Source organism: Manis javanica, chromosome 7, assembly GCF_040802235.1.
Source record: "Manis javanica isolate MJ-LG chromosome 7, MJ_LKY, whole genome shotgun sequence".
Classification (NCBI taxonomy): Eukaryota; Metazoa; Chordata; class Mammalia; order Pholidota; family Manidae; genus Manis; species Manis javanica.
Window position 1 is genome coordinate 74,348,042 of NC_133162.1, and position 14,770 is coordinate 74,362,811.

Genomic DNA, 14,770 nt, shown 5'->3' on the forward strand with positions numbered 1-14,770 from the left:
TTTTACTTCACTTTCAATTTAAGCTATTTATATTTCTATGATTCACATTAAAAATATGTAATTATTTTAAAATGTACCTCTATGTAAATCATCTTATCTCCTAACAGTGGTAGAGGTATTACAGTAGGTAGTTACTAAGGTATGAGCCGCAGAAAAGGAGAAGTGCAAACTGCTAACCTCTCTAGGTGGGTTCATACCCACTCTTTGCCTAAAACAAGAAGCCAGCCAGAGCCGGGAAATCCCCAGGTGGATGTCTGCACACGAGAACTGAGACAGGTTGGAGAACAACCTTGGCCCATTCACATGAACATACTGCATCTGGGGAGGTCTCTCCCTGCACACTAGGTGCAACCTCAACCTCGACAGGGAAGGGTTCTTGATTCTGATCAGGAAAGAATTCACACACAGGCCAGGCAAGTGTAAATAAGCAAGGAATTTATTAAAGCAAGAGTAATAGTGGATGGTGGCAGCCATACAGTTAGTAGAGAGCAAGGAAGAACAGAGGGAAGAAAGAAAAGCTCACTGAACTCCTGCTCAGCATGAGGCCAGTCCCTTGCCAACTCCTGAAACTAGGTCACCTGGCATCTGCTGTGTGCTTGAATCTGCACGGTTCAGGAACTAACCCCTACTACCCCAGGATTTGGGGGAGCTGCAGAGCACTGAATGGAGTGAGAGTATGTCTGGGAACTTCCTCAAAGCAAATAAAGGAGATTTTCATGCAGGCTACTAAAGAGTATGACTGTACAGCCACAGTCCCATCCAGGTCACTACAATGTGTTCTTTCATACACAACAATAGTAGTATTATACACAGCAGTAATAGTAATATAACTCCATTCAGGTTCCTGGACCCAATTCCAATGTGTGAATATGGGAGAGGGACTTCCTACACATACACCGAGCAATTGTCAAACACCAGCAGGATGTAGAGAACTCAACTAAATTCTGATGCCGTCTGCCCCAAGACAACACCTGATTCCCCAGGTTAAGGGCTCCAACCTACAAGACTGCCCTCCATCCTCTACTCCAGACACCAGTTGCAAGCCCCAGGCTGTTTGTTACCTGTATTTCTGACCTATGGGCTACAGATTGGAGGTTCCAAAGACCACCCCCCTAGTTTTGATGAATTTGCTAGTGGCTCACAGCACTCAGGAAAACACTTACGTTTACCAGTTTAATGAAGGATACTGTAAAGGATACAACAGCCAGATGAAGAAATACATAGAACAAGGTCCCAAATAATAGAGCTTCTACCCTTGTGGAGCTTGGGGTCTGGCTTGGTGGCACAGGGAGGCATTCCAGTTCCCCAAGCACAGAAGCTTTCTCCAACTGATTAGCAGAATCCAAGAGAGTGATAAGCTCTTTTTTTGAGGGCTTCATTACATAGTCATAATTGACTAAATCATTGGTCATTGGTTGATTCAACCTCCAGCCCTCACTCTTGGGTTGGGGTCCAAAGTTTCTCATTAACATGGCAAGACACCCATTTCACCTTTAAGACTCTGCAGTATTTTCAGGAAATGTGGATGAGACCAAATAAACCTGGGAAATATGAATTAGGTCATCTGAATGGCCAAATATGTATTTCTTATGACTCATGATATCACGGTCACCCAGGTTACTGGAACTTGCGAGCCCTAATTAGAGATCTTATAGCCCTTCCCTACCTGTCTGAAGTAGAACAGAGAGAGAGAAGACTAGTACTTAAGTTTAGAAAATTGAATGAACTAGTAAAGTAACAACACGCTTACCAGTAGGAAAGGTCTCTCACAGAGACAAAATGCTGTAAGTTAGCAGCAGGGCTTTATTTAATGCAAAGTACACACTTGAAAGAAAGGGGAATGCAGGCAGCCTCAGAGAGGAGGCATGCTTAAAGGTTTAGGATTCTTGTTTTTTAGGGATTTTAAGGATGGGATAAAGGGCCAAGGGAGCATAGCTTTGAATGTGGCCTCACAGTGTCCATCTCCAGTGGGAGACATTATGTCTTCAGGGATAGTCAGTCCTCTTAAGATTCTGTATGATAATAAACTTAACATAAGGAATTTATTGATCCCGTTCTTCTCCAAGATAGTGGTTACCCTCAGGCAGTGGGAACTTATCATGTAGGACTACTTGCCTGCCCTGCCTTAAAATAGGGTCAGTTGTTGACTAACTACCATAAAGTATGTTAGGAATCTTACCTCCTAACTCCCTGGTTTTAATATTCATATTTATTTATAGAATAAACAGGTTTTGGTCCACTTTTTAGCAGCCTGTCCATGTAACAGAGTTCTTCTATTTTCAATGTCTAAAGCACATGCTGTCTTGATAAGAGGGGAAAACTGAACTACTCAACACAGATGAAAATATTTCTCATTAGCCTGTATAGCTCCCCTAAAAGGTACATTAACACCTAATTGTGTCACTCCACTAACTTCTCACCTTTCCCTCTGTAAATGTATTTCTCCTTCTTGCTCAGAAGGAGCACCTTCAGATGTCTTTAGGAAAATGAAGGCATCTTTGTCCATTCAGTATTTAGTCTCATACAGGAAGTAGCGGAAAGGTAACCTAACTCTCCAGTTGGACCTTGCGTGGGGAAAGAAGCCCTGTACGGCACCTTCTGGTACCCCAACAGATCCCACCTGGGTTGGGCTACAGTTGCAGAGTCTACCTGTCTACCTGGATTGCTGCCTGTTATTTACAAGGGTTCAGGATCAGATCTGGCTAAGTTTCCATGAAGCAAGTGGTCTCCCAAAAGTTTAGCTGCTTTATAGGTTATATCTGGGAAGCAGAGCACCTTTAATGCCCTAAAAGAATACTTTTATACTTATAGTCATTTATTCCAAGTAGAACAAATTACTGATTTAATTAAATGATTTTATAAAGAAGGTATATATAAAATAAAAATTATTGTAAATAATCAAATAACCAAACTCATAATGAATAAACATTTATTTGAATTTCTCCTGGTAATAGCACTCAACATATAAGAAAAACAAACCAAGCTGTAAGATTTTACTTTAAGTATAGCCATTTTTCAAAAAGTGTAAAGTTGGGTTCTGTATTTAATGGCAACAAGAGGGACAGCTTCTGTTTTAAAACTACCATTCAAAAAGTAGTATTTTAAGAAATATATACTATGATTAACATGCTGTGTTTTATAGAATGGATACATATCTGAATGCCAATCTGAATACGGAAGAAATATATGTGTTAAAACTACACAAGAAAACCAAATGCTCTTTTTTATAAAAAACACCTTAAAATAAAAAGGCACTTGTTTTAGTAAACTCAATAATTTTTACATGGATTTTTTTTAAACTCCCACTTACCCTACTCCAATAAAAAAAAAAAACAGGTAGATTTGAATAGAGCTATTACTTGATAGATCATTTCAGTGCAGTGTGGAAGCTGGTCACACAGTTAATGTTAATTTCCTAAAGTGCATCTTTTGAAGACTTGTCTAGTAAAATTGCAGTATCAAATATAACATAACACAAGACATGCAATAACAAAGCTAAATCATTATAAAGTTTTTCAAACTACTTTTAAAACTTTTGATTCACCAAAGAATAAAGATGTCAAATACAGTAGCATTCTCAGTCTCCAACATTATGCATCTTATACTTTTGTCATTTGGCAAATCTTTTGGAGCCGAACAAAAACAATGCCGTCTAAACAGTATTTCTTCTGTCACTGTAATACAATTCTTCAGGCAGAACAGTAGGCACAGAGCAAGAATTAGATTTTTGGAAGTTTTGGTGCATTTACCACAGGATTTGCTTCCTGTAAGTATCTCTTCCCTGCACTCTTGTAATCATAGGTGCAGCCATGAGTTTCTGCGTAGCGATGAGGTGCACAAAAGTTGCTTCCACATCTAAAGCACAAAAAAAGATTGTGTGAATAGTCATGTTTCTATTAGAGGCTCATCTCCAGGAGAGGTGACCCTGACTGCAGGTAGTCCAAAAGGAGCCCTTTGGTTCTCGTTAGCAATTACAGTGCCTTGCACTCATAAATAAGCACAGGAATCCCCCCAGAAGAACAAGTTAACCACCCATGAACAGGAGAGTTTAGAATAAAGAATTCATTATGGAATGAAACAGGGTATAGACATTTATGAAGTAGTAAAATTGCAAAAAGTAGTAGTAAATATGTCCACCAATCTCTTACATCTAGTAAACCTGGGAGAACTCTCAATTTCTGAGAAATTGTCTCCTAAGAAATTTACATTATATAAAACCTAACTATGCCATGAAGGGTTTAAAAAATATTTCTAGCAACAAAATAAGTTATTTACATTTGAACAGAACATGCTCTAAAAAAACAGCTGATATTTTTAATGCCATGGCCTTGGCTTAAGGGCAGACACCAATCTTGAAGCATATTAATCATATTAATCAATGCTAATGAAAAAAATAATTATAGGTAGAAAAAAAATCATTGTTTTGTAAATATATTATTCATCTGTTTTGAAATAAAAGTGTACCATATGATTTTTAAAATTTATAGTACATTAACTTTAAATTTACTCCTTTTTTTGTTCAATCTGAAACAGAATCTTAGAGGAGGGTTCCTTCCAACCCATATTCAAACAAAAAACATGTATATCTAACATTAAACTTAAAGAAAGTACATTCTCCAATTGGTTTCAATCTCCTAATTTAAAGGGCAGGGGAGGATCTCATGTGTTTGGAAATGCATGAGCTGCGGACTATTTGCTCTTCACACTAGCCAATTAGGAGTTCTATTCTAGGCTGCTATCTGAACAGCATCTTAACGATGTAATCAATACCCAACTTAAAGAGTGTCTTATACTGTGTTCCCAGGTGGAGGCACCGCAAAGAAAGCATCTCAGCTTTTCCAGCTAGCCAACCTGCCTGCATTTGTAGCTAGTAGCCAGTCCAGTTTTCTTTCCACAAAGGAAACAATGCTTTGTCGTTTTCTTCTTTGTGTGAATGGGGGCTTTCACAGGTGGGAGGTGATGAATACCTTCTCCTGTTTAGAGAAAGGGCAGCTAGATTAATACAGACATAAAATTCTAAATGTGAAATACTATTAAGCAAAACACAAAATGCGTTCCTGTCACTGCAAAATTCTATGCCATGAAAAATTTGGACTACTTTTTATTCAGAATTACTTACAAAATCTGCAAGTGAAGATGCAGTAGAACTTACATTTTTCGAGATGTGCTAGGTTTCTACTGACTGGGACTTACATTTTAATACTTTTTATACACACCAATACTTTTCTGATTATTTCAAAGAGCAATCAATAAAGTACTCCAACTTTGATAGATCACCAAGAAAAATGTCTGGTTCAAAATCACAGTTATAAGGTCTCTGTGAAAAACCATAATATGTAATAAAATCACCTTGTTCTTTCCCACCAAGAAGGAGCATCAGTATCATAACACTGGTTTTTCATGATTACACCATAACAATTAATCAAACCATGAGCAAGTTATTTACCCTTTCAAAAATTCAATTTGTTTCTTTTTTAAGATAAGAGAACATGTATTTTTTCTCCTAGGTTTCTAAGTATCAACTCAGTTTTCGTGTGTAAAAATCATTCTGAAAGTTTTAAATTTTATAATTATATAAAATATCACGTTATCAATAGTGACTAACATGGTGCCCTATTCAATTTCACAGTGCTATCTATACCTTTTCAAGAATATTTACTAAATTTGGTACTATTGTAACAACTTGACTTTTTAACTTAAAAATAAGAGAACATGTTATTTTATAAGAAATAACTAAATTTATTTCTTTAACTACTAAGTGAAAGGATTTTAGAACTGAGCAAAATTCCCACAAACCCCATTCATAAGTAGAGAGGCTCCAAGTCACTGTCCATTGTTACAATAACAATGCAAGTACTTTGTGGCACTCAAAGGCCAAGAAGCAAGAGGCAATGAAAGAAAACAAAGCACAGGGAAGGAATGAGAAGAAAAATGATAGAGTGTCAGTGGTACAAGTACCTATTCTCCACTACTGGAAAAGTTTGGGAGGCCTGGGCTTACTGTTTATCTGGCAGGTATAAGTCTCTGGACTGGAAACAAATATCTCATCACTTTTACGGAATGTCATTGATAACGCTAAGCACACTTGGAGAAGAAGGCACTTGTTGAGTTGGTGCCTGGGCAGCATTAGGGGCCATTCAGTTGGTTGTTTCAAATTTTTTCTAGTTTGGGGCAAGATCTGGGAACATATTTTAGACTGGTAATAAGGCAGACTTAATTTTGCTGGGATTGTATACCTAGCACCCAATCTGGGTTTTGGCGAAAGACTCAGCACCAATTAATTGTAATTCCAATGTTTTGAACCCTTGAAGGATTTGCAGGGAGGTTTAGCTGCCAGATACACAGTTATCTTCTTCAAGGGCACTTACAGTTATCAAGAACATTTCACAAAGGTGATGGGGTACTTTCTGCTTCTTAAAAAATAAAAAGAAGCATTTACATAGGACACATAAGAAAGACATATACTACCAGAATCCCTGTGGAAGCTCATCTAATTGCAATTATCTTTGAAATCAGGCTTAGGATAGTCTTCTTTAAACAACAGTAGGAAAATCTGTTGATGATAATTTAGTTTGGTGTAGTTATATTTTCATTTTCTTCTTTCTTTGGAGTTGCTTAACTCAATGTTTCCTGAATGTTTTTTCCTTCAGTAACTCCTGTGAATGTGTGAGACAGAGAACAGAGTAGGGACAGGAATGAGGTGGCACAGAGACATAATGCTGTCCTCTCCAAGGAGAATGTATCCCTCTGCCCACCAGAGAAAAACCACTTGTCAGTTATTTATTCTAGGCAATGAACTATCACTGATAGGTTCCCTACTACCAACAGGAAAAATTCAAATTCCTTTGACTGGCATTCAAAGTCATTTGTGTCCAAAATGATACCTTTCTAACTTTCCAGAGTCAAGTTCTGTCATTTACCACATCATACCCACTCTGAATGATGCACCAGAGCCATTCACATGTGCTGTCTCTTCTAAAATGTTCTACTCCACCTTGTCACCAAGTAAGACTCTACTTATCCTGTACGAAGATATCATCAATAATCAACTCCTCTCTGAAGCCTTCTCTCAATGTGTATTGAACATGTGAATAAGGAAGAAGCCAGTTTTTCAGTCAAGATATCAATCCCTTATCAGATACATCATTTGCAAGTATTTTCTCCCATTCCTCAGGTTGCCTTTTTACTCTGGTTGATAGTGTCTTTTGATGCACAATAGTTTCAAAAGAATTGAAAGCAGGGTGTCAAAGGTGTAGTTGAATACTCATGTTCATAGCAGCATTATTCTCAAAAGCTAAAATGTGGAAGCAACACAAGTCTCCATCCAAAGGTGCATGGATAAGCAAAGCAAAATGTGGTCTCTACATACCATGGAATATTAGTCAGTCTTAAGTATGGAAACACTGAGCCATGCTACAACACAGATGAACCCCGAGGGCATTTACTAAATGAAGTCAGTCAGACACAAAAGATGAATACTATAGTATTTAGAGTAGTTAAAACTAACAGAACATAGAATGGTGATTGCCAGGGGTTAGGGAAAGGAGGGAATGACACAATGAGGAGTTAGTCTAAAGGTACAAGAGTTTCAGGTTTTCAAGATGAAAAGAGGTCTGGAGATGGATGGTGGATGATGGTTGCCCAAAAAGGTGAAATGTATTTAATGCTACTGAATTGTATACTTTAAAATGGTTAATATGGTAAATTTTATGTTACCTGTATTTTACCACAATAAAAAATTTGAAAAAAAAGTCGATGTATTAAGACTTTGGAACCTTGGGCCTCACACAGTAGTGGAGTGCAAACCTTAGGTATCTCTTTAAAGACAAAACTCCCATGACAACCATAATACATAAAGTATCCTTTGGAACCTTGGGGCTACAGGAGTGGTACATCTTTGGTAATGAGTTTCCCCCCTTTAGTCTGAGCATTAAAACACAAAAGATGATGATAGTAATGGCTTCCTTGGAAATAAGCACTGGTCAGTGCACGTTTAAGGGGTTACTGGTAAGTGCTAATGTTATAGGCATTTTTGCTACTATGCTTTAGAAAATGCTAGTGCTAGCGATTGTCCTTTTCTTTCATCCAGAAATAACCAATTCATCAAAAGGGGCTCTTACTACCACCCTTGATAGTATTGTGATGTTAACAAATACCTTTCTTGGGTACATCCTCACAACCCTCCCAGCCCCCCAATGTGGCTCTAGAGTGGCCAGTGTCTCGGCGGGTTGAGAACTACATGTTAATTCTTCCTTTATCTTGTCTTTTCACATAGACCATATCTCTTCCTCAATAGCAGAGACCTCCATTTAAATTTTTGTTTTATACTTTAAATATGTCCTACAGTGAATTTTCATAATCATTTCCTTAAGTGGAACAAAGTTTAGGCAGAGCATACTCTGTACACACTACAGAGAATTCTTATTTCTCTTTGAAAGGTCAGCAGTATGAATGAGATGATTTTGTTTTCAAAATCATCTGTGGCTTACCTATTCTTTTCCCTGCTGCTGTATTATTTCCATTCATTCCAATACCATGAGCAGACTACAATTAAAACACAAAACATTTATAGAGGTGAGTTAATGGAGAATGGAAGAAAAGTCACCAAACATGAAATACTTGTATTTTATTACAAAAAATGCTGTTGAGCTTTCATTTTTAACTATTTACTCTAATTTTTAATTAAATTAACATGGAACCTGATTCTCACTTCCAGTAATATTGTACTTATTATTTATCTTTGAATAATATTTCATGGTTCAAATAAAATTTATTTGAAGAAAACACTAATAAAAATATCATTTGAAAATCTGTGATAAATTATTTACACAAAATTATTTTCAAATTACAGTTTTCAATACAGGGTTAAAACATTACTTAAAATTCAACTGTCAGAAAGATTTCTACAAACTGGATAAACATTTTAAGAGAAACTTAGGAAAATAATTCAACCTTATGCCTCCTTAAGTATGTAAACAAAAGCCAAACCTTAAATATATTGAATCACTACAAGGATAACTAGTTGAACATACTGAAAGGCAAATACTTACTGAAAAAAATTCTGTAGGTTCTAACTGGGGAGAACTTTTCCTGAAGCTTTCTTCCTGAAAATGCTGGAGGTTTGCAGACAGCCCAATTCCAGAGGTCTGAAGCCTGCCTGCCCCACGTGTGCTCTGTAAACTGTCCCTACTTGCGCTCTGGGCCAGCAAAGCAAGAGAACCTGTATTATTTACACAATCAACAGGCTCTTTAGAAGCCTTGTTAGCCATTTCTGTGATATCCCTAGCCTCAACTTGAGAAATAATATCAGATCTTTTCCCAGGGGAATCAACTTTAACAGCTTGAAAGCAAGTAGACCTTGAGAAAGAAGAATCAGTTTTATTTCGAACATCCAATGACTGAAGGACTTTTTGTGAAGTAGAAGACTGGAGGTTCCCAGACGCAAAACATTTGGGTGGTCTCTGTGGTTTCACCACAGAATTATGTAGTGACATTGGTGTAGAATAGCAAAGAGGTGACAAGAGTCTTTTTTTGTGAGGACTTAAGTCATTGTGGTTGAGAACTGTAGTCTCTACTGATTCACCACTTAACCTTCTTGCAACATGTTCAAGATGCTCCTCTGTAGCTTTCAACCCTTTATCACCATTTGTGAGTAAGAACTCTGGATTTCCCTTCCAAGTGCCTTCTAAGACACTGCTCTGTTCATCACCATTTCCTTCTGCAAACGAAGCAAAAGAACCTACTTCAGGTAGAAGCGAATCTTCAGTTACACACTCTTCTAAAGTCGGAGATAAAACAGTGTCATTCTCATTATTAGATATCAAATTTCCTGAAAAGTGTTTTGTCTGCCTAGGCAAGGATGATCCAAGGTGGAGAAGAGGATCAACAAGCTCTTTGTCACTTTCCAACTCCGTATGGGGTATCCGAGGTCGCAGTTTGATGCTGCTATTGGAATGAGACAGTGGGTTACTCTCCCAGTCATCTTCCGTAGGAAAACCGCTAGCTATAGATGACGTGGGTCCATCAGCAGGGGGCAGAGCTGCCAAACTTGAAATTGCACCGCTGGATATTTCCCGTAGATAAGCATCCCCAGGAGAAGGCAAACAAGGCTGCCCAATGTTGGGGAGAGCCCTTGACAATCTGTGGTGAGCAGCTGCCGTGGAACTACTAGAAGGTCGAGGAGCTATAGGTGGATGAGGTTTTACCTTGACAGCTTTCTTAGGCTAAAAGAAAAGAGTGAATATATAATTCCTACTACAGTAATTTTCTTGGCCCATTAACAAAAATTAATGAAGGAAGAAACTTATTTTCCTTTAGCATATTGGCATTTTGGTTACCTCAGTTTAAAATGTTTAAAAATATCGAAAGCTTAAGCTTATGATTAAGAAGAATTTTGCTATTTTCCTTCATTAAGTAAATTTTCTGAGAATGTTAAAGTAATTTGCTTCACTGATTTTCCTCATTTCTGTTTATCTGTCAGAGTTTTGCTGAGAAGTAAACCCACTGGTAATATTGGATATAACATTGCTGACCTACTTTAGATATCCAACAACTTTTCCTAGTAAGATGGTATTTGGCTAGGTAGATATTGCAGAAAAGAGTTAACAAGCCTAAAGTGCTATCTGTGAAAAGGCCTGCTTGCAAGGTTGTCCCTTGGGTGGCTTCTGGGAACTTGTATTTCAGGATGACTCCCATCAACCTAACCAATAAGACTGTCTTCATTGTGCCTAACCTGTTTGTGCAAACAATAGGTTTACACTGACATTAAACTTTCCTTTTGGGAGTCTAGAATTTTGGTACATGCTAAGTAGAGGGTGCCTACATGAGCAGCCCCCAATAAAACCCCTGAGCAGAGATTCTGAAATGAGCTTCCATGGTAGACATCACTTTGCATGTGCTGACATAACTCATTAAAAGGAATTAAGCATGTCCTATGAGACACAACTGGTAAAGGACTCTGGGAAGCTTGTGCCTGGTTTCCTCTGGACTTTACCTTATACGTCTTTTCCCTTTGCTGCTTTTGTTTTGTACCCCTTTGCTGCAATAAATCGTAGCCATCAATACACCTATATAATACTCCTATGAGTGTTCCTAAGCTAATCATCAAATCTGCAGTGGTTTAGGGGTCACCAATACAGTAGGTTATAATAAAGGTGTCATAACAATTCCTGATGTTACGGATAAAGTTGCAAATTAAATATATGGAGTCTTAGCCCTTATCTTTAAGATATGAGCTGATATGGGCATCAGGATACAATGGAATACCTGATGACATACCATACTCCCAACTTATAAGAAATATAATTCAGTGGACATCAGTTGAGGCACAAACTAAAGGAGCTAAACATTCAAAGAAAGAAGAATCTTGGAAAGATACCTAAGCTCCTGTAGTCGCTTTTAGCCTAGGGTCTTGTCTTGCTACTCTGCAATTCTATACTCAGCAAAAATAAACTATTTTTCAAAAATGAAGATGATGACTTCTGGGCTTAGAGGTTAACAGTTGATGGCTAAATATGAATTTCCCTCATGCATCCTCTAAACAATCATACAGATGAACAATATAAAAAAATCAACCATAATTCATAATTTCATTAAACCAGGTAATAGATAAAATTAACTTCAAGTTACCTTAAGTAGGAAAATACCCAAATACAAAATCTAGGGGACTCTGCACAGCTTCTGCCTGTGGTGAGAGACAAGGGTGTGCAGTGAGAGAGAGGAAGGAAGGAAGGCAGGGATGGAGGGAGGGAGGATGGAAGGATTGGAAAGAAGACATGAAGAAAAAGAGTGGTGTGAGAGGAGCTCCAGATGGTGGTGTGACTAGGGCGGCAGAAATCTCCTTCCAAAACCATATGTATTTTTGAAAAACAGCATGTACAATGATTCCTAAAAGAGAGACCAGAAGATACCGTACAAAAGCCAGGCTACATCTACATCTGCAAGAAGTCGGAATCTCATGAAAAGGGTAAGCTACAAAGCCGTGACCAGGCAGAAGCCTAGCACTCTCCCCACCCCAGTGCAATGGTGGGAGGAAAAGAATCAGAGTAGGGAGGGACTGGAAGCACAGGACTGCTAATTACCAGCTCTAGTAATCTGCACCAGGAGCACAGACACACATTGCATGGTGTACTTGAGATTAGAGAAATGGAAAAGTAAAGTCAGAGACTGAGACTGCAAGTGGGTCCCCACAGCCGGCTCCCAGTGGGACAAAAGAAAAGCGGGCACTTTAAAAGTTTAAAGGGACAAGGGCTTAACAGGGGGACAAAATCGTCCTGGCACACTGAGCCCAGCAGGCTGGGGATTTTAAGGAACTTCAGGCACCATAACCCCCTGGATGGCAATGCAGCTCTGAAGCCTCTCACGGCGATAAACAGCTGGCCATTCATTTACCCCACTGGCATTGCAAGCAAACTGGCTGACCTCACCACTGCTGCAGGACCAGCTCCACCCACAGCAGCCACACAGAGTCCTTCTCCTAGCACGCAGCTAACCAGGCCAGACCCAGAGGCTGCTGCCAGCATGCAGCTGACAGGGACAGGAAGAGGAAGCCGGTGTGAAGTCTGGAAGGCACGAAGGGGCACCGTTCTTGCAGGAGAAACACACCTGGCAAGTTGGCAACCCCTCCACAGTGCTCTATGCTATCCCAAGGGCTTCCCACCCATGGCAGCTCAGGGGATTAACCCAGAGACTGATCCTAGAGTGTGGGTAACCGGCACAGGCAGCGGAGAAGGGCAAGGTGACCAGCAAGCCAGAAGAGACTTTGTTCTCCCAGCTGACACATGCACCACCAGCTGGCGATCACTTCTATCACCATTAAAAGGCTGAGGAACCTGGTCTTGTCAAAAATCACTCAAACAACCCTAGAGAGAGGGCCGGGCGAGAGAGATATAACCAATGTTCCTAAAAAAGGATTCAAAATAAAAGCCATAACCATGCTGATGGACCTGAAGAGAAATATGCAAGAGCTAAGGGATGAAGTCCAGAGGGAGATATAAGAAATGAAACAATCAACAGAAGGACTTAACAGCAGACTGGATGAGGTGCAAGAGGACTGTTAATGGAACAGAAATCAGAGAACAGGAATACAGAGAAGCTGAGGGAGAGAAAAATAAAAGAATCTCTAGGAATGAAAGAATATTAAGAGAACTGTGTGGCCAATCCAAACGGAACAATATTCACATAATAGGGGTACCAGAAGAAGAAGAGAGAAAAAGGGATAGAAAGTGCCTTTTGAAGAAATAATTGCTGAAAAACTTCCCCAAGCTGGGGAACGGAAATAGTCTCTCAGAACATGGAAGCCCCATAGATCTCTCAATACAAGGGACCCAAGGGAGGACAACACCAAGACATATATTAACTAAAATGTAAAAGATCAAAGACAAGGACAGGGTATTAAAGGTTGCCAGAGAGGAGGAAGAAAGATCACCTACAAAGGAAAACCCATCAGGCTATCATCAGACATCTCATCAGAAACCTTACAGGCAAAAAGATAATGGCATGATATATTTAATGCAATGAAACAGAAGGGTGTTGAACCAAGATTGCTGTATTTGGCAAGATTATTGTTTTAAAATTGAAGGAGGGATTAAGCACTTGCAAGATAAGAAAAAAGTTGAGGGAATTTGCTGCCCACAAACTACCTCGACAGGGTATTTTAAAGGGACTGCTCTAGATGGAAGTATTCCTAAGGGCTAAATAGATGTCACCAGAGAAATCAGAGCAAAGAAAGCAGACAAACCAAATATTAAGTAAAGGCAAAAAAATAAAATCAACTATCCATAAAAGCAGTCAAAGGAAACACAAAAGAGTACAGAATAAAACACCTAACATATGAAGAGTGGGAGGAGTAAAAATAAGAAGGGAGAGAAATAAAGAATCATCAGACTGTGTTTATAGTAGTGTAATAAGGGAGTTAAAATTAGATGGTTAGATAGCAAAGAAGATTCCCTTGAACCTTTGGTAAACATGAATGCAAATACTTACAATGGTGATAAGTACATATCTATTGACAATCACCTTAAATGTAAAATGGACTGAATGCACCAATCAAAAGACATAGGAGTAATAGAATGGATGAAAAAGCGAGACACATCTATATGCTGCTTACAAGAGACTAAACTTCAAACACAAAGACATACGCAGACTAAAAGTGAAAGGACAGAAAAAGATATTTCATGCAAACAATAGAGATAAAAAAGCAGTACTTGTATCAGACAAAACAGATTTCAAAACAAAGAAAGTAACAAGAGATAAAGAAGGACATTACATAATGATAAAGGGGTCAGTCCAACATGAGGATATAACCATTGTAAGTATGTATGTACCCAACACAGGAGCACTGACATATGTGAAACAAATACTAACAAAATTAAAGGAGGAAATAGAATGCAATGCATTCATTTTAGGAGACTTCAACACACCACTGATTCCAGAGCACACATCAACCAGACAGAAAGTAAGTAAGGACACAGAGGCACTGAAGAACAAACTAGAACAGATGGACTTAAACGGACATCTACACAACTCTACACCCCAAAAGCAGCAGAATAGACATTTATCTCAAGTGCCAAATGGGAAAATTTTCCAGAATAGACCACATAATAGGCCAAAAAAAGAGCCTCCGTAAATTCTGAAAGGTTGAAATTCTACCAACCAACTCTCAGATCACACAGGTATAAAACTAGAAATTTTACAAAGAAAACAAAAAGGCACACAAACACATGGAGGGCTAAACAACATGCTCCCTAAATAATGAATGGATCAATGACCA

At 38.7% G+C, this 14,770-nt stretch overlaps 1 protein-coding gene across 1 annotated transcript in view; it reads right to left on the minus strand.

Annotated features, from left to right (window-relative positions):
- Positions 1-3,719: 3,719 nt before the first annotated feature.
- Positions 3,720-14,770, minus strand: part of LOC140850304 (AN1-type zinc finger protein 4-like) — a 60,173-nt gene continuing 49,122 nt past the window's right edge. Inside the window, exons 6-9 of the mRNA XM_073240046.1 lie at positions 9,051-10,223; positions 8,490-8,544; positions 4,856-4,973; positions 3,720-3,855 (exon numbers count right to left, since the gene is read on the minus strand). Coding sequence (XP_073096147.1) covers positions 3,720-3,855; positions 4,856-4,973; positions 8,490-8,544; positions 9,051-10,223 — 1,482 coding nt within the window. The remainder of the gene's footprint in view (positions 3,856-4,855; positions 4,974-8,489; positions 8,545-9,050; positions 10,224-14,770) is intronic.